At 41.1% G+C, this 24,731-nt stretch overlaps 2 protein-coding genes across 15 annotated transcripts in view; one reads left to right on the forward strand and one right to left on the reverse strand.

The window, feature by feature from the left end:
* Positions 1–418: 418 nt before the first annotated feature.
* Positions 419–23,665, forward strand: YARS2 (tyrosyl-tRNA synthetase 2). Of its 2 annotated transcripts, XR_012017531.1 has the most exons (6): positions 419–1,231; positions 2,676–2,843; positions 18,229–18,384; positions 18,640–18,810; positions 21,361–21,655; positions 23,091–23,665. XR_012017531.1 is itself a non-coding variant. In XM_072798410.1 (5 exons), exons 1-5 carry the CDS (start codon positions 453–455, stop codon positions 21,518–21,520), a joined length of 1,434 nt encoding a protein of 477 aa, XP_072654511.1. In that variant the 5' UTR covers positions 419–452; the 3' UTR covers positions 21,521–23,665. The 2 variants fall into 2 exon arrangements, 1 of the variants encoding a protein (XP_072654511.1); XM_072798410.1 differs by having other exon boundaries at positions 21,361–23,665.
* Positions 22,817–24,731, reverse strand: part of DNM1L (dynamin 1 like) — a 51,189-nt gene continuing 49,274 nt past the window's right edge. For all 13 annotated transcript variants that reach the window (XM_072798401.1, XM_072798405.1, XM_072798404.1 and 10 more), the window contains one exon: positions 22,817–24,600. In XM_072798401.1, the coding sequence (XP_072654502.1) occupies positions 24,544–24,600 (57 nt within the window). In that variant the 3' untranslated portion in view covers positions 22,817–24,543. The remainder of the gene's footprint in view (positions 24,601–24,731) is intronic.

The following is a 24,731-nucleotide window of genomic DNA, read 5'->3' on the forward strand; positions in this document are numbered from 1 at the left end:
TCCAACCCATCGCCACCTCTCTGAACAAGTTTTTGCATAGAACCAAGAATCCACAGGAACCCGCGCATCACAATTTTTTTTTTTTACCCGAAAATTTAAACAAAACCTAGCATTTGTAAGAGGGCTTAAGAGGTGCCAAGCGCTCTCAGTCCCCACAAGGGCCCCCTGGCATAGGAACTATTATCACAGACACACCTACGTTACGAATGAGGAAATAAATTTTAGCTGATTTAAGGTGACCGCAGGGTAAGCGGAATCCTCGCTTGAGTCGTCAGAACTCCAACGACTGCTGAGAACTCAAGCTCCGTAACTAAGTGACCGCCCCGCCCCGCCCCGCCCGGGCATGCGCAGAAAAACACGGAAGTAGCTTCCGTAGAAACTGCAAGAGGTTGGCGCCGAGGGGCGTGGCGAGGGCTCTGATATCCCAGCATTCCCATCGTGCCGAGTCCAACATGGCGGCCCCCATGTTGCGGCGCTTTCCCCGGGGCCGGCGGTTTGGGACCCCGGGCGTGTCGGGAGTCTTGCTCCTGGGACAGCGTGAGGCCCGTTCGGGCGCTCAGGGGTTGCTGGCGGTGCAGAAGGCCCGGGGTCTGTTCAAGGAGTTCTTCCCCGAGAAGGGGACGAAGGTAGAGCTGCCCGAGCTCTTGGACCGCGGCTCGGGCAGCTTTCCCCAGACCGTCTACTGCGGCTTCGACCCCACAGCCGACTCGCTTCACGTGGGGCACCTGCTGACGCTGCTGGGCCTGTTTCACTTCCAGCGAGCGGGCCACAACGTGATCGCCCTGGTCGGGGGGGCCACCGCGCGCCTCGGAGACCCCAGCGGCCGCCCCAAGGAGCGCGAGGCGCTGGCGCCGGAGCAGGTGCGGGGGAACGCGCGCGCCCTCCGCCGAGGCCTCGAGGCCGTGGCGGCTAATCACCAGCGGCTCTTCGCCAACGGGCGGCCCTGGGGAAGCTTCACGGTCCTGGACAACGCGGCCTGGTACCAGGGGCAGCACCTGGTGGACTTCCTAGCGGCCGTGGGCGGCCACTTCCGCATGGGCACGCTCCTGAGCCGCGCGAGCGTGCAAGCCCGGCTGCAGAGCGCCGGCGGGATGAGCTTGGCCGAGTTTTTATACCAGGTGCTCCAGGCTTACGACTTCTACTATCTGTTCCAGCATTACGGATGCCGGGTCCAGCTGGGTGGGTCCGACCAGCTGGGCAACATCACGTCCGGATACGAGTTTATCCACAAGTAAGCGCCTTCGGGGACCCCCTGGGTGGCTCTGCGGTTCAGCGCCCGCGCTCGGCCCGGGGCGTGACCCTGGGGTCCCGGGATCGAGTCCCGCGTCGGGCTCCCTGCACGGAGCCTGCTTCTCCCTCTGCCTGTGTCTCTGCCTCTTTGTGTGTGTGTGTCTCATGAATTTAAAAAACAAAAACAAAAAAAAAAACAGGTAAGGGCATCCAGCCCCAGGCAAAATTTTGTGTCCAAATAATTCACCCACGAGTAGCCTGTAATCCACTATCAGGAATAGGGAACGACGCCCTTTCCGCGTCCTTTTGGGTTTTACCCCCACTACACCTGTAATGCTGTTAATGTGATTGGCTACCGGGAGCTAAAGGGCTGCATTTGACGGCACTAGGCCTGGAACGCGTTCTTAGAGCTCAGCAGGCAGCAGACCACGCGTCGGGATTCAGATCCGGCTTCCCCGGAGGAACGCTGTGTTTTTTGACTTGAGAAACTGCTTTTTCGTTGTTGGAGCGTGAACGCCCCCGTGTTGTCTCCTTGGAGTTTCTGCTTTGGCTCTGGCAGGTTCCGTAAAGCTAGCGTTAGTTTTTGGGTTGGCATCTCAAAACTTTTTTCAACTCCAAAAATTTGGCAAATAATGGAGATTTTGATCGCTTTTTCTTGAGGGAGATGACCTCTACAGGGCCGTGTGGTACTCCTTTTTTTTTTAAATCCCTTAAAATATCCTTAGTGTCTCTAGCTCACTTCCCCTTACCCAACTTTTCTCTTCTTCCTTGGCCTTTAAAATTTCCTAGGGGGAGGAATCCCTGGGTGGCTCAGCGGTTTAGCGCCTGCCTTCAGCCCAGGGTGTGATCCTGGAGACCCGGGATCGAGTCCCACATCGGGCTCCCTGCATGGCGCCTGCTTCTCCCTCTGCCTGTGTCTCTGCCTCTCTCTCTCTCTCTCTCTCTGTATCTCTCATGAATAAATAAATCTTTTAACAAAAAAGTTAATAAATAAAAAAATAAATCTTAAAAAAAAAAAAAGAATTCCTAGGAGGCAGCCCGGGTGGCTCAGCGGTCTAGCGCCGCCTTCAGCCCAGGGCGTGATCTTGGGGTCCGGGATCGAGTCCCATATCAGGCCTGCGGGGAGCCTGCTTCTCCCTCTGCCTGTGTCTCTGCCTCTCTCTGTCTCTCGTGAGTAAATAAATAAAAATCTAAAAAAAAAAAAAAAAAATTCCTGGGCCCTGGTTTTGCAGAAACTACTACAGAATCACTGGTTCCATTGCACTTTAGGATGACAAATGCCAAAACCGAGTGAGGGCCGTGAAAATTAAGAGGGACAAAAAGTAAGATTTAGAAAGTGAAAGTTTTCTTAAAGCAAGACACCAGAATGAAATCTGAAGAATGATTAGCAGAACCTACCACCACTTGTGCTTGAAGAACCTAATGAAGTTTTTCTTTATGCTTAGGTTGACTGGAGAGGATGTATTTGGAATCACTGTGCCTCTAGTTACAAGTACAACCGGAGCAAAACTGGGAAAGTCCGCTGGTAATGCTGTTTGGCTAAACAGAGAGAAGACCTCTCCATTTGAATTGTATCAGTTCTTTGTCAGGCAGCAGGACAATTTGGTAGAAAGGTAAGTTCCTAATAGTGTGCTGAGAAAAATTAAGTTTATAAGCTCATGATATAATTTCAGCCATTCAATCTATGTACCCTTTATAGTTTTTTGTGTTTTCATTTAGATTCTATTTAAGATGCAGAACATTGTAATTCTAACTGTTCTAAGCAGTATTTTGTTAGAGCAGAAAACCTCTTGGTTGCTGAAAAATTTAGAGCCACGTTTGTGATCTACATCTAGCAAGTACTTAAGACGTTATCACTTGCCTATTTTAGTTTTTTCACTCCTTTTATCAACTTGGCTAAACTTGATTTCACCTTTGTTTCTAAAGTTTTTCTTTATAACATCTTTTGAAAATCCTTTTTAGGGCAGCCTCAGTGGTTCAGTGGTTTAGCGCCGCCTTCAGCCCAGGGTGTGATCCTGGAGACCCAGGATTGCAGTCCCACATCAGGCTCCCTGCATGGAGCCTGCTTCTCTCTCTGCCTGTGTCTCTGTCTCTCTCCCCCTCTCTCTCTCTCATGAGTAAATAAATAAAATCTAAAAAAAAAAAAATTGTAAAGGTAAATTTTCCCAAAAATAACTTTTCCAGAGTGGAAAATATGCCTTATAAAACTACAATAAAGTGTTTTTCTTTTAGATTTATTTCAAATGTATTTGATGATACGGTTAACGGTTTTGATGTATCAAGAACTGACATCTTTTTGAAAATTTCATTTTCTGTTTGGCCCTAATGTATAAAAATACAGTTAATTTCTTTGATTAACTGTGTATCTGACAATTCTTATTAATTCTAATAACAATCTTTGGATTTAAAAGCACAATCTTTTTTTTTTTTTTTTTTTTTTTTTACTTATTAATGATAGGCACACAGTAAGAGAGAGAGAGAGAGGCAGAGACACAGGCAGAGGGAGAAGCAGGCTCCATGCACCGGGAGCCCGACGTGGGATTCGATCCCGGGTCTCCAGGATCGCGCCCTGGGCCAAAGGCAGGCGCTAAACCGCTGCGCCACCCAGGGATCCCTAAAAGCTCAATCTTAAATGCGAGGTAAAGAGACTAATGGAAAAGATCAGAGAATCTAGCCAGACTCCAGCATCTATGGTCACTTGATCTCTGTGGCACCACAGAACAGCAGGATAAAACAAGCTTTTCAATAAATGCCACTTGGATAATTAGATGTCTTATGTGGGGGAAATAATGAAACTTAATCTCACACAGTGTAAAAAAAGAGTTCCAGGTAGATATCAGCCTAACTGTAACAAAAGATGAATCATGTGTTCAGAAGATATATAGGAAAATATCTTCCTAACTGGGATAAAGATCCCTAATTGGTATTCTTAAATGAGATACAAAGAAAAGATTGGTAGATTAGCCTGTTACAATTAAGATCAAAAGTCACCATTAAGAGTAGAAGAATATCAGAAGAGTATCAGTTACATGTACTAAAGGTGTAGAAAGCTTATACTCAAGTTCCGTAAACCAGTAAGAAAAAGACAACTCAGTAGAAGCAGGAGTAGAAAGTTGAACATGCACTTTAGAAATATTCTATCCAAAAGGCCAAAAACATATGAAAAGTTGCTCAGCCTTTATAATGAGGAGAAAAATGCAAAATAAAACCACAACTAAATACTGTGACACACCTTCCAGAATGGATAAACATAGAATTGGTAATACCAAGTGTTGATGAAAATATTCCAAGGTGGTGGGAGAATAAACTTAACTGTTGTATCAGTCTCAGCTAGTGATGCTATTGGCCAGAAATGCTTAAGGAACTCGCTTGGACACCTGCCACTTGTGGCAAAGCGCCCCCCCCTCCCCCACAGACATTTCCCTGACCAGAATCAGTGTTGTGGCTGGACTGACCTTAGTGGTTCTTGTGATTGCAAGATGTACCTTAGCAGCAACCATCAGGGAAATTTGAAAAACAAGATTTCTTACTAGTCTTGGAGGGCCACACAGAAAGGTCCTGGGTAGAAAGAAGAAGGGAGCATGGACCTAGGGCTTGGCCTTATTGGAGACAAAGGGTAAGGTGCCTAGAGTTTTGCAGGTTCACCCTTTATTGGAAAATCTAAAACAGAAAAGCAGGAATCAGGGAACAAGAAAGGGAGAAACCGAGCACTCTAAGGGTCAGTTATCTGTATCACCCAAAGTTTTCTTAAAAGAGGAACTTCCTAAGTTAAGGTGGCCTGGTTCCTTATGTAGTTGGTTTGCTACTAGCTATATCATAACAGCTGGCAGTATATTTCTTAAAAATGGATGTCTTTAAAATGGATAATTTGGCAATTAAAAGCTTAAGTGTCAGGCACTCAGAGGCATCAGAATTTTTGTTCCTTTTTTCTAAATCAAGTATAGTTAATACATAACACATACTGTATTATGTGTGCAACATAGTGATTTGATAGTCATAAACGTTACGACAGGCTCACCACAATAATTGTATTCACTGGCTGCCACCATGCAAAATTATTACAATATTATTGACTATCCCCTGTGCTGTACTTTTCATCCCTGTGACTTATTTTATAACTGGACATTTGTTTATCTTAATCCCCTTCATCTGTCACCCATCCACTCTCCTCTGGCAAACACCAGTTCTCTGTATTTATAAGTCTGTTTCTGATTTGTCTGTTCATTTGTTTCTTAGATTCCACATGTAAGTGAGGTCCTGGTATCTGTCTTTTACTGAGTTATTTCACTTAGCATAATACCCTCAAGGTCTATCCATATTGCAGATGACAAGATTTCTTTTTTTATGACTGAGGAATATTCCATTCTTCAGCCATTCATCTATCAATGGACACTTAGGTTGCTTCCATATCATGGCTAGTGTAAATAATAGTGCAGTGAAAATAGGTGTGCACATATCTTTTTGAATTAGTGTTCCTGTTTTCTACAGGTAAATACTCGAAAGGGGAATTGCTGAATGGTATCACATTTTTAATTTTTTGAAGACCTCCCTACTCTTTTTCATAGTGGCTGTACCAGTTTACCTCCAACAGTGCATGAGGGTTCCCTTTCTCCACATTCTTGCCAAAACTTATTTCCTGTCTTTTTGATACTAGCCTAGCCATTTTGCCAGGTATGAGGCAGGATATCATTGTCGTTTTGATTTGCGTTTCCCTGAGTGATGTTGAGCGTCTTTTCATGTGTATTCTCACCATCTGTCTTCTTTGGAAAAAATGTCTTTTCAGGTCTTCTGACTATTTTTATTTTTTTTTTATTTTTTTTTTATTATTATTATTTTTTTTTTCTTCTGACTATTTTTAAATCCGATTGTTTTCTGGTGTTGAGTTGTATGGGTTCTTTATATATTTTGGATATTAACCCTTTATTGGGATATATCATTTGCAAATATCTCCTCCCAGTCGGTAGGTTCCTTTTTTGCTTTGTTGATAGTTTCCTTTGTGGTACAAAAGCTTTTTAGTTTGGTATATTCCCAGTAGTTTATTTTTGCTATTGTTCCTCTTGCCTGAGGAGAAAAATCCAAAAAATAATGCTAAGGTAGATGTCCAAGAGTTTCCTGCCTGTGTTTCCTTTTAGGAATTTTATGGTTTCAGGTCTTACATTTTGGTCTTTAATCTATTTTGAGTTTATTTTGTGTCTGGTGTGAGAAAATGGTCAAGTTTTATTCTTTTGCATGTAGCTGTCCAGTTTTCCCAGCACCACTTATTTAAGAGATGGTCTTCTCCCCATTGTATATTCTTGCTTTCTTAGTCATAGATTAATTGAACATACAGGTGTAGGTTTATTTCTGTGATCGCTATTCTGTTCCATTGGTCTATGTATATATTTTTGTGCCAGTTCCATAGTGTTTTGATTGTTACGGTTTTGTACTGTATCTTGAAATCTGGGAGTGTGATACCTCCAGCCTTTTATTTCTCAAGATTGCTTTGGTTATTTGAGGTCTTTCATGGTTCCATACAGATTTTAGGATTGTTTGTTCCTAGTTCTGTGAAAAATACTGTTGATATTTTGATAGGGATAGCATTGAATCTGTAGTTTGCTTTGGGTAATATGGACATTTTAACAGTATTATTCCAGCCTATAAGCATGGTATATTTTTTTTTTCATTTATTTGTGACATCTTCACTTTCTTTCATCAGTGTTTTATAGTTTTTAGAGTACAGGTCTCTCCTTTGTTAAATTTACTTCTAGGTATTTTACTCTTTTTGTTGCAATTGTAAATGGGATTGTTTTCTTAATTTCCTCGTCTCCTAGCTTGTTATTAGTATATAAAAATGGAACAGTTTTCTGTATATTCTGTACATTCTGTAAACTTACTAGATATACTTCCAGTAGTTTTTTGGTGGAGTCTTGAGGATTTTCTTATACAGTATCAAGTCATTTGCAAATAGCAACAATTTTACTTCTTCCTTACCAGTTTGGGTGCTTTTTATCTCTGTCTGTTGGCTGTAGTAGGACTTCCAGTACTATATTTAATTAAAGTGGCAAATGGGCATTGCTGTCTTGTTCCTGATATTAGAGGAAAAGCTTTGAAATTTTCACCATGAGTATGATATTAGTTGTGGTTTTCTTTTTTCTTTTTTTTTCTTTTTTTTTTTATGATTTTATTTATTTGAGAAGGGGAGAGAGAGAGAAAGAACAAGCAGAGAGGGAGGGGGCAGAAGGACAAGGAAAAGCAGACTTCCCGCTGAGCAGGGAGCCCAACTCAGGGCTTAATCCCAGAACCCCAGGATCATGACCTGAGCCAAAGGCAGACACTTAACCAACTGAGCCACACAGGCACCCCAATTGTGGGATTTTCATACTTGGATTTTGGGGTACGTTCACTGTAAACCCACTCTGTTGAGAGTGTTTATCCTTAATGGATGTTGGATTTTGTCAAAATTTTTTTTCTACTTCTGTTGAGATAATCATATAGTTTTTATCTTTTGTTAATGTGGCATATCATGTTAATTGATTTGCATAAATTGAACCATCCTTGCATCCTTGGAATAAATCCCACTTGATCATGGGGAATGATCCTTTTAATATATTTTTGGATTCAATCTGATAATATATGTGAGGATTTTTGCATCTGTGTTCATCAAGGATGTAGCCTGCAATACTCTTTTTTTTTTTTTTTTTTTTTTTTAAGTGTCTTTGTCTGGTTTTGGTGTCAGGGTAATGCTGGCCTTATACAGTTTATTCGGAAACATTCCTTCCTCTTCAGTTTTTTAATAGTTTGAGAAGAATAGGTATTAACTCTTTAAATATTTGGTAGAATTCGTGTGTGAAGCCATCTGGTCCTAGACTTGTTTCTTGGGAGGTTTTGATTACTGATTCAGTTTCATTCCAAGTAATTAATCTGTTCAGATTTTCTATTTCTTCCTGATTGTCTTGAAGATTGTATGTTTCTAAGAATTTTTCATTCCTTCTAATTGTCCAATGTATTGGTCATATAATAATTTTCCATAATAGTCCTTTTTTAAAAAAAGATCATTGATTATATTCTCTATGCTGTACCTTTCATCTCATGATTATTCATCCCTTAACTGGAAGCCTCTATCTCCTCTCTATCTTCCATCTTTCCCACCCCCACCCCTCCTTCCCTCTGGCAACCATTAGTTTGTCCTCTGTATTTGTGGGTCTGTTTCTACTTTTTTGGTTTTTGATTATTTTTGTTTTTTAGATTCCACATATAAATGAAATCATGTGGAATTTCTTTCTGTTGGAATTATTTCACTTAGCATAATATCCTCTAGATCCATCAGAGTTGACACAAATGGCAAGATACATTATTTTTTATTGCTGAGTGATGTTTTCCATTGTATATATACCTCTTCTTTATCCTTTCTTCTTTTTTTTTTTTTTTTTTTTTTTTTTTAAGATTTTATTTATTCATGAGACACAGAGAGACACAGGCAAAGGGAGAAGCAGGCTTCACACAAGAAGCCCAATGCGGGTCTCCATCCTGGGACTCCAAGATCACGCCCTGGGCCAAAGGCAGACTCTCAACCGCTTGAGCCACCCAGGCATCCCTATCGATTCATCTCTTGATGGCCCCTTGGGTTGCTTCCATATCTTAGCTATTGCAAATAATGTGCAGTAAACATAAGGATGCATATCTTTTTGAATTAGTGTTTTCATTTACTTTTAGCAAATACCATTAGTAGAATTACTGGATCCTGTGATACATCTATTTTTAATTTTTTGAAGAACCTCCATACTGTTTTCTACAGTGGCTGCATCAATTTACATTCCCATCAACAGTGCACAAGGGTTTCCTTTTCTCCATATCTTCACCAACACTTTTGTCTTTAATAGTAACCATTGTGACAGATGTAAAGTAATATCTCATTGTGGTCTTGATTTCCATTTCTCTGTGGTTAGTGATATTGCGCATCTTGTTATGTGTCTACCATCTGTGTGTCGTCTTTGGAGAAATGTCTGTTGAGGTCCTCTGCCCACTTTTAATTGGATTGTTACTGTTACTTCTGTGAGTTCTGTATGTCTTGGATATTAATCCCTTGTTGGATATATCATTTGCAAATATCTTCTCTCAGTAGGTCTCCTTTTTGTTTTGTTGATGCTTTCCTTCACTGTGTGAAAGCTTTTTATTTTGGTGTAGTCCCAATAGTTTATTTTTACTTTGTTTTCCTTGTCTGAAAAGCCATATCTAGGAAAATGTTGCTAAGGACCATGTCAAACAGATCATTGCCTATGTTTTCTTCTAGGCGTTTTATGGTTTCGGGTCTCAATATTTAAGTCTTTAATCCATTTTGAGTTTATTTTTATGTATAGTGTAAGAAAGTGGTCCTGTTTCATGCTTTTGTGTGTAGCTGTCTGGTTTTCCCAGCACCGTTTGTTAAAGGGAGTCTTCTCCATTGCATTTTCTTGCCTCCTTTGTCACAGATTAATTGACCACATACATCTGATTTATATCTCTGCTCTATTCTGTTCCACTGATCTATGGGTCTGTTTTTGTGCCAGTACCATTCTGTTTGATTACTGTGGTTTTGTAATATATCTTGAAACGTGAAAGTGTGATACCTCCAGCTTTGTTATCCTTTCTCATGATTACTTTGGCTATTCAGGGTCTTTTGTGATTCCATACAAATTTTAGGATTATTTGCACCTGGGTAGCTCAGTGGTTGAGAGTCTGCCTTTGGCTCAGGGCGTGATCCCAGGGTCCTAGGATTGAGTCCTGCCTTGTGCTCCCTCTAAGCGGGGAGTCTGCTTCTCCCTCTGCCTATGTCTCTGCCTCTCTCTGTGTGTCTCAAATGAATACATAAATAAAACCTTTGAAAAAAAAAAAAGGATTATTCTAGTTCTGTAAAAAATGGCTGTTGGTATTTTGAGATTGCATTGAATCTGTTTGTTTTGGGTAGTATGGACATTTTAACAATATTCATTTTTCCAATCCATGGGTTGTTTGTGTCATCTTTAATTTCTTTCATCAATGTTTTATAGTTTTCACATTACAGATCTTCTACCTCCTTGGTTAAGCATGGTAGTCTTCTTTTCTTTTTTTAAGATTTTATTTTTTTCAAGTAATCTCTAGACTTAACATGGCGCTGAAGCCCATAATTCTGAGATCAACAGTCATGCACTCTACCAACTGAACCAGCCAGGCACCCCTAAGCATGGTAGTCTTTTATAATCCTTTTTATTTCTAAGGTGTCAGTTGTACCTTCTCTCATTTCTGATTTTATGTATATGAGTCCTCTCTTTTTCTTGATTAATCTGGTGAAAGGCTTACCAATTTTGTTTCTTTTCAAAGAATCAACTCATAGTTTCATTTATCTTTTCTTTTTTTTTTTTTAAGTTTCTGTTTTTACCTGCTCTGATCTTTAGCATTTCTTTGCTTCTGCTAGCTTTGGGCTTTGTTCTTTTTCTAATTCTTTTAGGTGTTTATTTTAGATTTCTCTTGTTTCTTGAGGCAGGCCTTCATTGCTATAAATTTCCCCCTTAGAACTCCTTTTGCTGTGTCCCAAAGATTTTAGAACATCGTGTTTCCATTTTCATATGTCTCGAGGTATTTTTTAATTTACTCTCTGATTTCTTTGTTGACCCATTAGTTGTTTAGTAGCATGTTGTTTCGCCTCCACATGTCTGGTTTTCTTCTAGTTTTTTCTTGTAATTGATTTATAATTTCATACCAAAAAGAGGCTTGATATGATTCAGTTTTCTTAAATTTATTGAGACTTGATCTGTGGCTTAACATGCAATATGTTGTGGAGAATGTTCTGTGTGCACTTAAAAAGAATGTGTATTGTGTGTTTGAGGATAGGATATTCTCCCTCTCTCTCTATATATATATATGTGTGTGTGTGTGTGTGTGTGTGTGTACTTGTTAAGTCCATCTGGTCAAATAGGTTGTTCAGCGCCACTGTTTCCTTGATTTTCTGCCTGAATGAACTGTTTCTATCAGTGGGGTGTTAAAGTTCCCTTGTACTATTTTTATTATTGTTGATTTCTCCCACTTTTTTTTTTCTTTAAGATTTTATTTATTTATTCATGAGAGACACAGAGAGAGAGGCAGACACACAGGCAGAGGGAGAAGCAGGCTCCATGCAGGGAGCCTGATGTGGGACTTGATCCCAGAAGCCCAGAATCATGTCCTGAGCTGAAGGCAGACACTTAACGGACTGAGCCACCCAGATGCCCTTTGATTTCTTCCTTTATGTCTGTTAATATTTGCTTTAGGTACTTAGGTGCTTCCATGTTGGGTGCTTAGGTATTTATGATTGTTTGATCTCTTTATCATTATGTTAATGCTCTTCTTTGTTTCTTGCTACAGTCTTTGTTTTGAAGTTTATTTTGTCTGATATAAGTATTACTACCTCAGCTTTTTTGTTTCTGTTTTCATGGAATACCTTTTTCCCTCTCTTCACTTGCAATTTGTGTCTTTAGGTCTGAAGGAGTCTCTCTATTGTAGGCAGCATATAGATGGGTCTTGTATTTTTTCAGCTATTCAGTCAGCCTGTGTCTTTTGATTGGAGCATTTAGTCCATTTACATTTAAAAATTTATTTATTTTAGAAAGAGAGAGCATGCAAGGGGGGAAGGGGTAAAGTGAGAGGGAAAATCCTCAAGCCAACTCCCCCTGAACATAGAGCCTGAGTGGGACTCAATCCCAGGACCGTGAGATCATGACCTGAGCCAAAATCAAGAGCCAGCCACTTAACTGACTGAGCCACCCAGGCATCCCTATTCCATTGTATTTAAAGTAATGATTGATAGTAATGTGCTTTTTGCTATTTTGTTAATTGCTTGTTTTTATAGTTCTCTATCCCTTTCTTCCTTTCTTGCTCTCTTCCCTTGTGATTTGATAACTCTCTTTAGTGTTAGACTTGGGTTCTTTTTATTTTTTTTATACCTATTATACATTTTTGGTTCGTGGTTACTATGAGGCTCATATATAACACCCTATGGGTAGAGCAGTTTGTTTTAAGTTGATGGTCACTTAAGTTTCAACACATTCAAAAAGCATACATTTTTATTCACTCCTCTATGCTTTATGTATTTGATGTCATATTTTATATCTATTTATCTTTTGTATTGCTTAATTAATTATTGTAAATATAAGTGATTTTCCTACTGTTGTCTTTTAACCTTCATGCTGGCTTTGTGATTGATCTGGTACGTTTACTATATATCTGGTTTCACCACTGAAATTTCTTTCTTTCATAATTTTCTAAGTCCTAGTTACAGTTTCTTTCTCACTTAAAAAAGTCCTTTGAACATTTCTTGTAAGGCCAGTTTGTGGTGATGAACACCTTTAACTTTTGGGGAATTCTTTATCTTTCAATTCTAAATGATACCATTGCTAGGAAGGGTTTTGGTTTTAGTTTTTTTCCTTTCATCATTCTGAATACACTGTGCTGCTCCTGTTTCCTCTGGCCTGCAAAGTTTCTGCTGAAAAATCAGCTGATAGCTTCATAAGAGTTGCCTCACGCATCACTGTTTGCTTTTCTCTCCCCACTTTTAAGATTCTCTCTTTAATTTTTGACATTTTAATGATCATGTGTCTTGGTGTGGACCTCTTTGGGTTCTTCTATTTGGGGCTCTCTGTGCTTCCTGGACCTAAGTGTCTGTTTCCGGGTTAGGGAAGTTTTCAGCTATTGTTTCTTCAGTTAAGTTTTCTGCCCCTTGGGATCCCTGGATGGCTCAGCAGTGTCGTGCCTGCCTGCTGCCCAGGGTGTGGTCCTGGAGTCCCAGGATTGAGTCCTATGTCAGGCTCCCTGCCTGGAGCCTGCTTCTCCCTCTGCCTATTTCTCTGCCTCTCTCTCTCTCTCTCTCTCTCTCTCTCTCTGTCACTCATGAATAAATAAATAAAATCTTAAAAAAAAAAAAAAAGTTTTCTGCCCCTTACTCAGTCTGTTTTCCTTTTAGGACCCATGTAATGTGAATGCTGGTATGCTGCTTGTCCCAGAGTTATGTGTCCTTAATTAACTCTCTAATACTAGGAATTGTAGCTTAATTGGAGGAACCTTAGTATTAAGGTTTCGAAGGTAAATGGTGAGGTACCATTCACTAGTGGCTACCTCTGTACCAACCAAATGGAGCCATTGAAAGGGAAGACTGAGGGCTTAATGACTCCATCTCAACATCTTTAATAACAAGGTATTGGCCCTTGGTGCCCTGTTTAAATTGGTATTGGGGGGCTGTTCACCATCTTGCCCACAGGAGGAAGAGTCACTGGCATCCACTTGGTAAATCCCACCAAGATGACTAAGAACTTGGGCTGGTTCTCTGTGGCATGGCATTGAGTCCGTGCATCCATGCCCAAAATAGGGAGAGAAAGGGCCAAGGAGGCCACCACCAGAAGAACCTGTTTAAAGTAAATAGTCCCTGTGGTTAGTTGCATCTGAATGGATTTGTACACTTTTGATTGTTTTACTGGTAATGCCCTATAAGTAGAAGGACTTCCTTTTGAGAATTTAGAAGGATTGTCTAGAATGAGTGACTTGGGCCCTGATGCCTAATAGGGCCAGAGAGGACTGTGCATTTTTATTGTCCCAGTGGACTACCAAAGTGGCATGGGGCCGTTGTCTCTGAGAGGTGGGATGGGTCCTGGGGAGCGACCCATTTCCTATGGTAGAGGCTTTGGTGGCTGCCAACCCTGGAGGTTAGAGAAGAGGGCAGAGGTCATTGAGAGGACTGGGTCAGAGTCAGGGGATAGATGGCAGCTGTGTGACAAGAGGATGGATGACCGAAGGGGCCTGTGGCTGGGAGAATGCTAGTATTAGGGCCTAGAGTTTAGAGACTGGCTGTCTAGATACTAAGTGACAGGAACGCTGAGATTTTGTAACTTCTAGGAGAGGTTAACCTGTGTATGTTCATAAGGGGCAAAATTAAGTTGGGGATTTTTTAGGGAGGGTGTGGGGAGCCCTTTTTGTTGAGGGAAATTTGCTCAAGGGGAAACCTTCTCTGGGACAGTGGGTGTGGAAAGGCATAGGTCCCAAGTATCTGGGTGCCTGGATGTCTAGCAACCATGTCAAGGGCCCCCCAATGCCTTTTAAAGGTTTCAGCAGTCCCATTAAAATGTAATAAGGCTGCTCTATAATTCGGGGGAGTGCCTTATGAAAAGAATTCTCTGGACTCAGGATCATCTGGGGCCTCTTCAGCTTTAGAAATGAAGAGGGGGTCATTTGGATCACTATGGTCATACAAATGATAAACATACTGTGTTGGACCATGCCAACTTGGTGCAGCAGGAAATGAGCCTAATCTAATATTTTCCATTCACTGTGAGCCTTGGCTTTAGTGATCTCTGTCCTGAGAGGATGGGCACAGCACCAGGCAGTAGATATCCAGAGGAGGAGAGGGAGAGCCGTGCAAATGTCAGTGGGTCTAAGGGCCTCGGTCTTCGTTTATCTCTTCATCCTCATCAGTGGCTTCAATAATCCCGTCAACTTTTCCTTTGGTAGCAGAGGCACCCCCTGAGACATGTTGCTTTGTCCTGCCCCATTCAGAGGAAAGCCTAGGAGACTCAGGATCTGTGGTATGTCAGAGGAAACAGACATGTAGCCTGGATCGTTCTCTGAGCAGATTATAGATCCTTGGGTCCCTAGAGCTGCTGACCAGTTGCACATTTCAGCAGCCGTAACATTTTAGAGCACAGGCCAAAAATCTAGATAGCCAATTAGCTCCCTCTGCACAAAATCTTAAAGGAAGGTTAGAATTTCAGTTAAGTTGTAATTTCTTACTGCAATTTTTACCTCCTGATTTTCTTTGTTACCATGATCTTACATGTTGTTACCAGAAGAAGTTTCTGGAAAATGTCCCTGTGAGCGCGCTTCATGGGTGACCGACTTCCTTCCCAGGGTCCAGGATTAGGGTCTGCCTCCACTAGCACAATATGTACAGGATCTTTGGGAAAGCCCGAGGCCTCCGGAGCACATACTGGAGCCTTAGCGTGTTGGTACACAGTGGCACTAAGCAACGTCCAGGAAGCTTTCACAGAACTTTTGTATTTCTTAGGAGCTGGTATACCTTCTCTGGGGTCTTAGGAAGCACTGGCTTAAGATATTCAGGACATTTTTTTTTTTGTCCATTAATTATTTAGCAACCTCACACCAGGAACTGGACTCATGATATCCCATTGAGTTAGGGAGACAGAGCGACAGCAGGGAGCATAGTGGCCATGTGGGGACAGCAAGTCTCAGCTGTATTTCTCCTTTCGTGGTGCCATTAGTTTCCCATTGCAAGTCTCTTCTGTTCGTCTGGGTTAAGACCCATAGTCCCACTGTGACCCACTACTTAGTGGTCGCTGGGGCGTTCTCCCTCCTCACCTATTGGAATATCCTTTGCTCAGTACCATTAGCCCAAAGCCTCACCTGGGGCCATAATAACAGCCTTGGGATCCAGTCTGCATACATTTGCTCTCCTGGGCTCAAGGCCTGCAGGACCCTCGTTTACATAGTAGTCATTAAAGGCCTTTATAATTAGTGATCTAATCATCTCAGTAGTCCATATGGCCTCTATCACGTTGGCTCTGGAAAGACTGAATTTTTATGGTAGCAGTGACATTTTAGGATAGATCCCACAGGCAACCCACAGCAGAGGCAATATGCAGAAGCACAGCCAGTGGGATGGGCCTCCAGCAAGTGGTGCTGCATTCCCAAATGGTGTGTGTCACCTGTGTAGGTTAGCCACTTCAAGTTAGTGAGATAGTGGAAGCCAAAGACATTCCCTGCAGTTAACTGCAAGCGCTGTCAGGCAGTCCTGCTGACTGTACCTTCTGCCGAGTCGCAGCCTATTGATAGTGGTGCTAGCAGTTAGGAATGCCTGGGGGCACCTGCCAGTCTGTACTACTTATGGCGAGCTCCTACAGACGTTTCCCTGACCTGAGTCCGTTTTGAGGCTGGACTGGCCTTCTTACAATTGCAGGATGCACCTCAGCAACAACCATCAGGGAACTTCGAAAAACAAGATTTTACAGCCTACAAGTCCTGGAGGGTATGTGGCACTCAGAGGTCTCGGTTAGGGAGAGGGGAAGAGAGCGTGGCCCTTGGAAGAAGGGTGAAGTTCCTGGGGCTGGGAGTTCATTCTTTATTGGCAAATTTAAAACATAAGAGCAGAAATTAGGGAGTGGGAAGGGAGAAACGGGGTCACTCAAGTGGTCAGTTATCTGAGTTACCCAGAGCTTTCTAAAAAGGAAACTTCGTGTGTGGCAGTGGCCTGGTGCTTTGTCTAGTTGATTTGCCTCTAGCTTTGGCCTACAACCAGCAGTGTGTTTATGTGAGGTGTAAGTGTCTCTGCAAAATGGTGCCTTGGCAATCAAGAGCTTAATGTCCGGCACGGGTGCCACATTTACAGAACCACTTGGGAAGAGTACGTGTCTGTGCTTACCAAACCTGAATATGCATATAAATCCATGACCCAGCAGTTCCTCTCCTGGGTATATCCCCAAAATAAATTAGTGCACATATGCACCGAGAGAAATACATGGGAATATTTATAGCATTATTAGCAGTTGTCCAAGAGTAGAAACGACACGAATATCCAGAGTAGACCAAATAAATACATTATGGGAAATGGTCACAGCACAGAATGCCGTACCTACCAGCTGTACACACAGCAACATGGGTGGCTCTCCTACCAAGCATAATGACGTAGCAGAGTAGCCAAACTCACATATATCCTATGTGATTCTGTTTATTTATAAAGCCTAAAAACTGGCAAAACGAAGCAATACTATTTACCAAGGGATACTAGAATAGTAAAAGTGTAAAGAAAAACAAGAAAATAATTACCTTGAAAGGCAAAAGAGTGGTTAATTTGGAGGGGGAAGAGATGTGCTAAGTCTGGGCTTTCTTGGGTTGAGGCAACAATGTATTTCTAGACAGAGGATGGTTACATAGATGTTGGCTTTCTGATGCATTAAAACCTATTTGTGATTTGTATGTTTTTCTACATGTTTTTTTACCAAGAAAAGATTTTTTAAAAGGATACATCTAGGTAAAACAAAAGTACTGAAACCTGCTTAAGGGCAGCCCAGGTAGCTCAGCAGTTTAGCACCCCCTCCGGCCCAGGGTGTGATCCTGGAGTCCCAGGATCAAGTCCTGCATCGGGCTCCGTCCATGGAGCCTGCTTCCTCCTCTGCCTGTGTCTCTGCGCCTCTCTCTCTCTCTCCCTGTGTCTCTCATGAATAAATAAATAAAATCTTTAAAAAAAAAAAAAAACCTGCTTAAGAAGGACATGTACAAATTTAGATTAGCTTATCTCTGGGCAAAGAAGGGAATATGATGGTGCTGACATCTAGAGCTATACTATTTTGTGCCTTTTCAAAAAGAAATCATCTGATACAAAGATGGCAAAATAATAACACCTTTAGTCTGGGTGTATGGGTGGTATGTGCATGGGTATCTTATTTTTGGTGCATTTGTGCATGCTTATTTTTCATAATAAAAAATAAATTTAGAGGTACCTGGGTAGCTCACTTGGCTAAGCAGCCCACTCTTGGTTTTGGCTCAGGTCATGATTTTGGGGTTGTGGTATCAAGCCCTATGTCGATGTTGGGCTCTGTGCTCAGCGGGGAGCCTGCTTGGGATTCTCTCTCCCTCTCTCTCTCCCTCTGCCCCTTCCCCCTTCGTGTGCTGTCTCTCTCTCTTTTTCTAAAATAAATAAATCTTAAATTTAAAAGTAGGCAGGATAGGGGATCCCTGGGTGGCTCAGCGGTTTGGCGCCTGCCTTTGGCCCAGGGCACGATCCTGGACTCCTGAGATCGAGTCCTGTGTCAGGCTCCCAGCATGGAGCCTGCTTCTCCCTCCTCCTGTGTCTCTGCCTCTCTCTCTCTCTCTCTCTCTCTCATAAATAAATAAGTAAACAAATAAATAAATAAATCTTTAAAAATAAATAAAAATAAAAGTAGGCAGGATATTTTTTAAAAGGTAAGGGAGTTGGAGACAAAAATTAGGTATGTCATATATACAAGCACTGTATTTTTTGTCCCTCAGGTACCTGAAGCTCTTCACTTTTCTGCCCCTTCCAGAGATTGACCACATAATGCAGCTACACGACAAAGAGCCAGAAAAGCGGGGTCCTCAGAAACGACTTGCTGCCGAAGTTACAAAGCTTGTTCATGGACAAGAAGGGCTGGATTCTGCTAAAAGGTGGCCTTTTAGAATAGCACTGGATAAAGTCATGTAGTTAATAGGTGTGAGAAAATTCATTCGGGTTGTCACTTACCACTAACAAGGATTGTCAGTGTTCGACTTAGGTGCTTTAGAATAGCCTCTGTTGGAAAGAAAAATCACCTTGAGTGAAGTGTGAATTATACAAGATAAACGGTGCTGTTTCAGAACTGGCTATTAGGACGTGTTTGTGGACAGGCACTCCCATGACGTGGTTCTCAATGTGTTTTTCAGGTGTACACAAGCGCTCTATCACAGTAGCATAGATGCACTGGAGGTCATGTCGGATCAAGAGTTAAAAGAGTTGTTTAAAGAAGCATCATTTTCTGAATTAGTTCTTGACCCAGGAACAAGTGTCCTAGATATATGCCGCAAAGCAAATGCCATTCCAGACGGCCCCCGGGGGTAAGATCATTTAACTTCTAGTCACAGTTAACTCAACATTAAATCTTCACAGCATATGTTTCCCGAGGGTGTTTTTCTGATAGTAACATAATGGTATCTCCTTCCTGGCAGAAGTTGGGTTAGTCCGAGAATAAAGTGAAAACCGACTTATGGTTGAAAATACCATAAATTTTCAATAAAATCCAGTCCAACTCTCCTGTCTCTCAGTAAGTCTAACTCCCTTTTCCCTCCAGCAGGCCTGTATTGAAGAGACCCCTGTGGTTAATAAATGCACTGCAATTAGTCAGCTCAGGGATGGTCACAATTTGAGATCAAAAGGGAACAGATTTGGGCAGCCGGGGTGGCTCAGTGGTTTAGCGCCGCCTTCACCCTAGGGCTGGATCCTGGAGACCCGGGATCAAGTCCCATGACAGGCTCCCTGCATGGGAGGCTCTTTCTGCTCCCCTCCCCCCTCTCTCATGAATCAATAAAATCTTTAATAAAAAAAAATGAACAGATTCACATGACCCCTCTCATATTCAGTCTACATGGTATTTTAGGGAGTCGAGGCGTTGCCCAACCTATTTAAAATAGTAGTTAAATTTCTGAAAATGAAGCAAGCATATGATGTTACTTCCTAAGACTAGTATTATAAATTACATACTATTCCTGTTGAGAATTCCAGTTTTCTTATTTAAGAAGTAGGTAGGATGTTTGTAGAATAGTAGTATGAGGGAATAAAGTATTCTACAAAAAGGTAATCTGGCATATACTTGATGCTTATGCACTTAGAAACAGGGACCTAGAAGGAAAAGCATTAGTTAGCCAGACGACTGGGTGCTGCATCTTCTGGAGTTTGAGCATAAGTTGTGAGCCCATATTCATGATTTTTTTTTTTTTTTAGATTTTATTTATTCATGAGAGAGAACGAGAGAGAGAGGGAGAGAGAGAGAGGCAGAGACACAGGCAGAGGGAGAAGCAGGCTCCATGCTGGGAGCCTGACGTGGGACTCGATCCCGGGACTCCAGGATCACGTCCTGGGCTGAAGGTGGCGCTAAACCACTGAGCCACCCAGGCTGCCGCCATATTCAGGATTATAAATGACATTTGTCATAGTTGCTGTTTTTTTCCCCTTGTTTTGGATTATTTGCCTTTATCCTAAAGAGCCCTAGAGTATTCTATATAGAGAAAATATGCATTGTCTTTGTATCACCTGCCATTCTACCTTATAGATTCCCTAATATGTTCACTTAATGTACACTGAATTGGGGGTGGCACCATATACCTCCACACCCTGAGTCACTGGTTCTAAGAATTTTCCTTACTATAGTAGTAGAAGCATTTTTTATTTTTTTCTGACGTTTTCTAGTGGTTTATATTTATTTACTGATCGGAAATTTTGCCACAACTTAAGACGTCGCCATATCCAATTTAGAGTTCTTAATACTGACATTTTTTTATTTTTAGATTGTATAAGCTAAATAAGATTGGTTTGTGCATTTAAACAAAATGTAGAACATGGTCTGGAAACTATAGCAAATAGCCCAAAATAACACATTCTGAGAGAAAGAAATCCGTCCTTAAAAAGAACATGTTTTACTGTTGAGTTTTATAAAACCATGTGTAGTAGCAGTTTCTTGATGTCGTTTGGTAACATTCAGATAAAATGAACATTTGCTTTTCACAAGGGCTTCCAAGGCCTTTCCTGTTCTAGACCTCTTTTCTTCTCTGAGTTCACTTCTTTCTAGCTATTCCCCAGGTTTCCTCGCCCTGTTTGTGGGAATAACTGCTCCTCCCCCTCCCAGTTTCCATGTGTCTTCTTTCAAGAAGATTCCCTACCCCACCAACCCAGTGTGCACCCAGAGCAGCCTTTCCTAGCGTTTGCTAGCATTGAGTCACTGTGTCATTGTTTGTCTGGCTCTCCACTGGTTTGCAGTACTGTTTGTATTTAGTGCATAGTCAAGGCTCTAGAAATGTTGTTTGAATGGACTGGGCAATAAATAAAACCTGTTCACATAAACCATGAGAAAATTGTTATTAAACTGGAATTAGATAAGCTATTGATTTTCCATTTCTGAGGTCAACCAATTTCACTTTTTAAAAAATTCTTAAAATTTTAACAAAATTTGTAATTATTTGCATAGCCTCAGAATATAGTTTCCAAGGATTTTCTAGTTTTGTAAGCAAGTTTCCTAAAGATTTCTGTAATAGCACTACATAGTTGTTACTTGTATCTCCTGGGAGCTCATTAAAAGCAGCATTGCTCTCTTGTCTTTTTGGAAGCTTCTTTGCTCTGACTGGGGAGTCCCGCGCCAGAAAGCGATTCTGCTACTCATTTTTAAACCATTACTAACTGAACAGTTCCATGTAGAGCTGTGAAATCGCCAGTTTTTTCTCCACTGAACAAGATTACTAGGCCTTAAATCCACTCCTTTTAGAAGAGCCTTTGAGGGGGGTGCAGAACCCAGTAGGGTGAGCATGAGGTAACAATTCAGTGCTAAGTGGTTTTAGTTGGAGAACCTCTGAAATGTAAGTGGAATGATGATTCTGATTAAACATTTCTATTTTTAGGTATCGGATGATAACAGAAGGTGGAGTCAGCATAAATCACAGACAAGTAACAAATCCTGAGAGTGTTTTGGTTGTTGGACAACATATTCTTAAGAACGGACTTTCATTACTTAAAATAGGAAAAAGGAATTTCTACATTATAAAATGGCTTCAGCTATGACGACAAACCACCTCTGGTGGTTCCGACAGACTTGTCCATCACATTCTCAAGATGTACCAGAGGTTGGCTCCAGAACTTCTACTTCACTCTGCAAGTCAAACCACAGAGAACGGAGTAGGCCCTAGGCCTCCGAGCGTGAGTAATTCCATTATTTCCACAGGGTGGTTAAGACCAAGGGCTTGTGTACTGAGGGGGTTGATCTCCTGAGCCGCAGGCATAACGACTACCAAGAAAACCGTGATTGCGAAGGATCATCTCTCTTTTAAAAATTGTTTCGTGAAAGAGCGGTCCTATGCTTCTCAGTCCTTGTAGAGGTGAGGAAGAACACCGAAGAGGGCAGCAAAGGGCTCCTTCCTCTGGGAGGAGGGGTCGCTCCCTGATCGCACTCACCAACCCCAGCAGCGCCCTCTCGTGTCCACATGGGAAATGCGAAAAATACTGGAAACGTAAATTTCTGGATTTTTTGTGGTTTATGAAGCAAACAGTTCTCCTTAGGAAGAAAAGTATTACATACATTAAGGCATAGTTGGCAGTAGAAGTTATAGAAAGTTTCCTTTCAAAGAATAAAACTCAGTACTTTTCATACAATTTCTAACCCAGTTTTCCAGTCCCTTGCCTGTGTCTCGGTATAATTAAACTTACTCACAGCCTTGCTATGCCAGATTACTAAGGTAGCAGTATTTTATAAATCTGGAAACTTACATTAGTTTAATATTATTAGTAATATTTAACAGTAACTAAGTTTCAACTCCTGTCCCCAAGCAGATTGCAACTTGAGATAAACTGAAAAGTAACTAGAGAGAAAATAGAAGCAAACATTATACCAAATATCTAATCATATGAGAATATCTAAAGGTTTTGTTAAGCTAAGGGTAGTTTTCAGGATTTAGAATCAAGACCTAATTAAGCACTATATACGTTGGGCAAGTTCCAGTTCTCAGAACTGTTTCCACATCTGAAAAATCAAGGTGAGGACCAAGTGAAACACAAATACAGAATGGTTCATGATCCAATTCCTTCTAGAAAACCTTATAGGCAGCAAAGCATGGCGTTAGTGTTCAGATCCTAGGCATTTACCACCTGGATTATGTGAAACTGGATCGCCATTCTTATGTGTAAACTGGAGATGGACTAATAAATACCTCTGTGAATTGTGAGAATAGGAAAAAATTTGTAAAACCTTTATATAGTAGAAGCTATACTATGTTCCAATGAGGTGTGTATGTTAAAAAACTATAGTTTATCTAAACCTTTCTCTGGGAGCAAAGTTAGGAAGAATTCATTTATTGACAAAACTTTGTCATTTCATACCAGCAATTTTATTTACATAGCAAGAACATACAGCAGTCCACTCTAAACGTCAGAGATCATCTCAACATAGAGCTTCCCTCAGTTTGAGAGCCAGTAAAGGAAGGTTCTCTAACTTCCCATACCTTTCTTGCCTCTGCTTTTCTTGTACAAGGTGTGTAGTGCCAGCAAGTACATTACCGTAGCTTATTTTTAAAAGTAACCTTTTCAATTTGAAATAGGTTGGATATGGTGGAGAATGGTGGTTTTTTCCCCGTTACAGATTCAGAAGGCTGAGATGGTAGTCCTCTGACAGCATCTGAAGTAAATCATGGATGGCTGTACTGACGGATGACGGCAAAGTGACTCTAAAGTGTGTGCTAACAAACATCTGGGTAGTGTGCATTCTATCCAGATGGTACTATTAACAGATTTAGAACAGTACCGTATGATGTAAGATTGAATCTGTTTTCTTATGTCTGACATCAGTTGCTGAGCCTGTTTCTTGCTAGTCAATGGGTGCCGGAAGCTCAAGTCAACAGACACATTGTCCCTGCCAGGAGTCCTTCATCAATGTCATAACTTAAGAGAAATGTTAACATGTTGAGTAAATTATGTATCGCAAATATAGTATCTGTGTAAGAGATGGAGCTAGATGCCTTAAAGATTTTGACCTGTATCTTAAAATTTATAATGTAATTCCTATCAAGGATCATCTGGGGAATCTTAATAAAATGTGAATATGTTCTAAACTTCACCCCCAACCTCTGAATACATTTTAGTAGTGTAAGCCTTCAGGTGTGTAGCTGTGTCCAGGTGTTTTTCTTTAGTTAATAAAGTTCCACCAGTATTTTCATACCTCTATTCTAATGTGTCTTATTGGTGTGAAGCAAAAGTACTACCAATAATAGAGAAGATATACTTCAATGATCAGCACAGGATTTGGTTTCACCTCCAAGTGAATCTTGGAACATGATGTAAATGACCTAATTTAAAGATGTATCTGAATTACTTGATATTTGAAAATCAAGTCTAGATGGTTGTTTTTAATGCAGGAAACTATAATTCATGCTTCCGGGTTTAAGAAAGGATCAAAGATATTTTAACGCACGAGGGCAATGTGGACCCAGAAATGGAAGGGCTACACAGCTACATGTTATGCACACCGCCTCACCGTCAATGTCAGATCTGGTGCCTTCAACTTGCCTACTAACACATCAAAGGCGTTGCAGAGAAGCTCAATAAACTATAACTCGAAGGACAGGTGGAGTACAGTGACTGTGAGTAACTTGTCAACTCACATCTTTCAAAGCCAGACCGGTTTATATTGTGCATGCATTACAGTTGTATGAAACATGGTCTCGGTGCGTTCTTCTCCAAGGACTATGGCAGCAGCTGTAAGACTACTAACAGATTACACAGGTCATCTTGTCCACAGGCAAACTGCTTGTACAACTAGAACATTAACAGTTCTTTTTAAGTTCAAATGAAACTGTCACAAGAAAGACTTGATGTATTTTATATGTACTGGGCAACTTTAGAAACAGCCATTTATTATTTGGATAAATGTATGATTTGTTCTGCAATACAGAGTGAAATTATCAGTTTATAGCCAGTCTCTTCACATGAGCAGATTCATACCATTGCAATACACAGTTCATAAATAAAATTCTACTCAAGTAGGCAGTAACTAGCAAATTTTGAGTCAACAAAGTCTCAGTACTATATAATTCTCTTCACCAAAGATGAGTCTCTCGGATTTCCGCAATTATTTGGCTGGCTCCTTGTAATGCCTGTATTAAAAAAAAAAATTATAGATGCTTATTCAGTTATAATATCAAAGAATCTGAACTTGGTATGGGGTAGATTTATACTAATCCCTTTCTTCTCTGGAATTTGAATCTAAAAATCTAATCAAGTACCA

The sequence above is a fragment of the Canis lupus genome, chromosome 25 (assembly GCF_048164855.1).
Source record: "Canis lupus baileyi chromosome 25, mCanLup2.hap1, whole genome shotgun sequence".
NCBI lineage: Eukaryota > Metazoa > Chordata > Mammalia > Carnivora > Canidae > Canis > Canis lupus.

What these genes read in the sequence shown, in the direction of transcription:
- YARS2 (XM_072798410.1), top strand. Translation starts at nt 453, where the DNA reads ATGGCGGCCCCCATGTTGCGGCGCTTTCCCCGGGGCCGGCGGTTTGGG. An exon ending in GGGCTGGATTCTGCTAAAAG is followed by an intron (nt 18,385 to 18,639) that starts GTGGCCTTTTAG and finishes TGTGTTTTTCAG; the next exon opens with GTGTACACAAGCGCTCTATC. An exon ending in ATTCCAGACGGCCCCCGGGG is followed by an intron (nt 18,811 to 21,360) that starts GTAAGATCATTT and finishes TTCTATTTTTAG; the next exon opens with GTATCGGATGATAACAGAAG.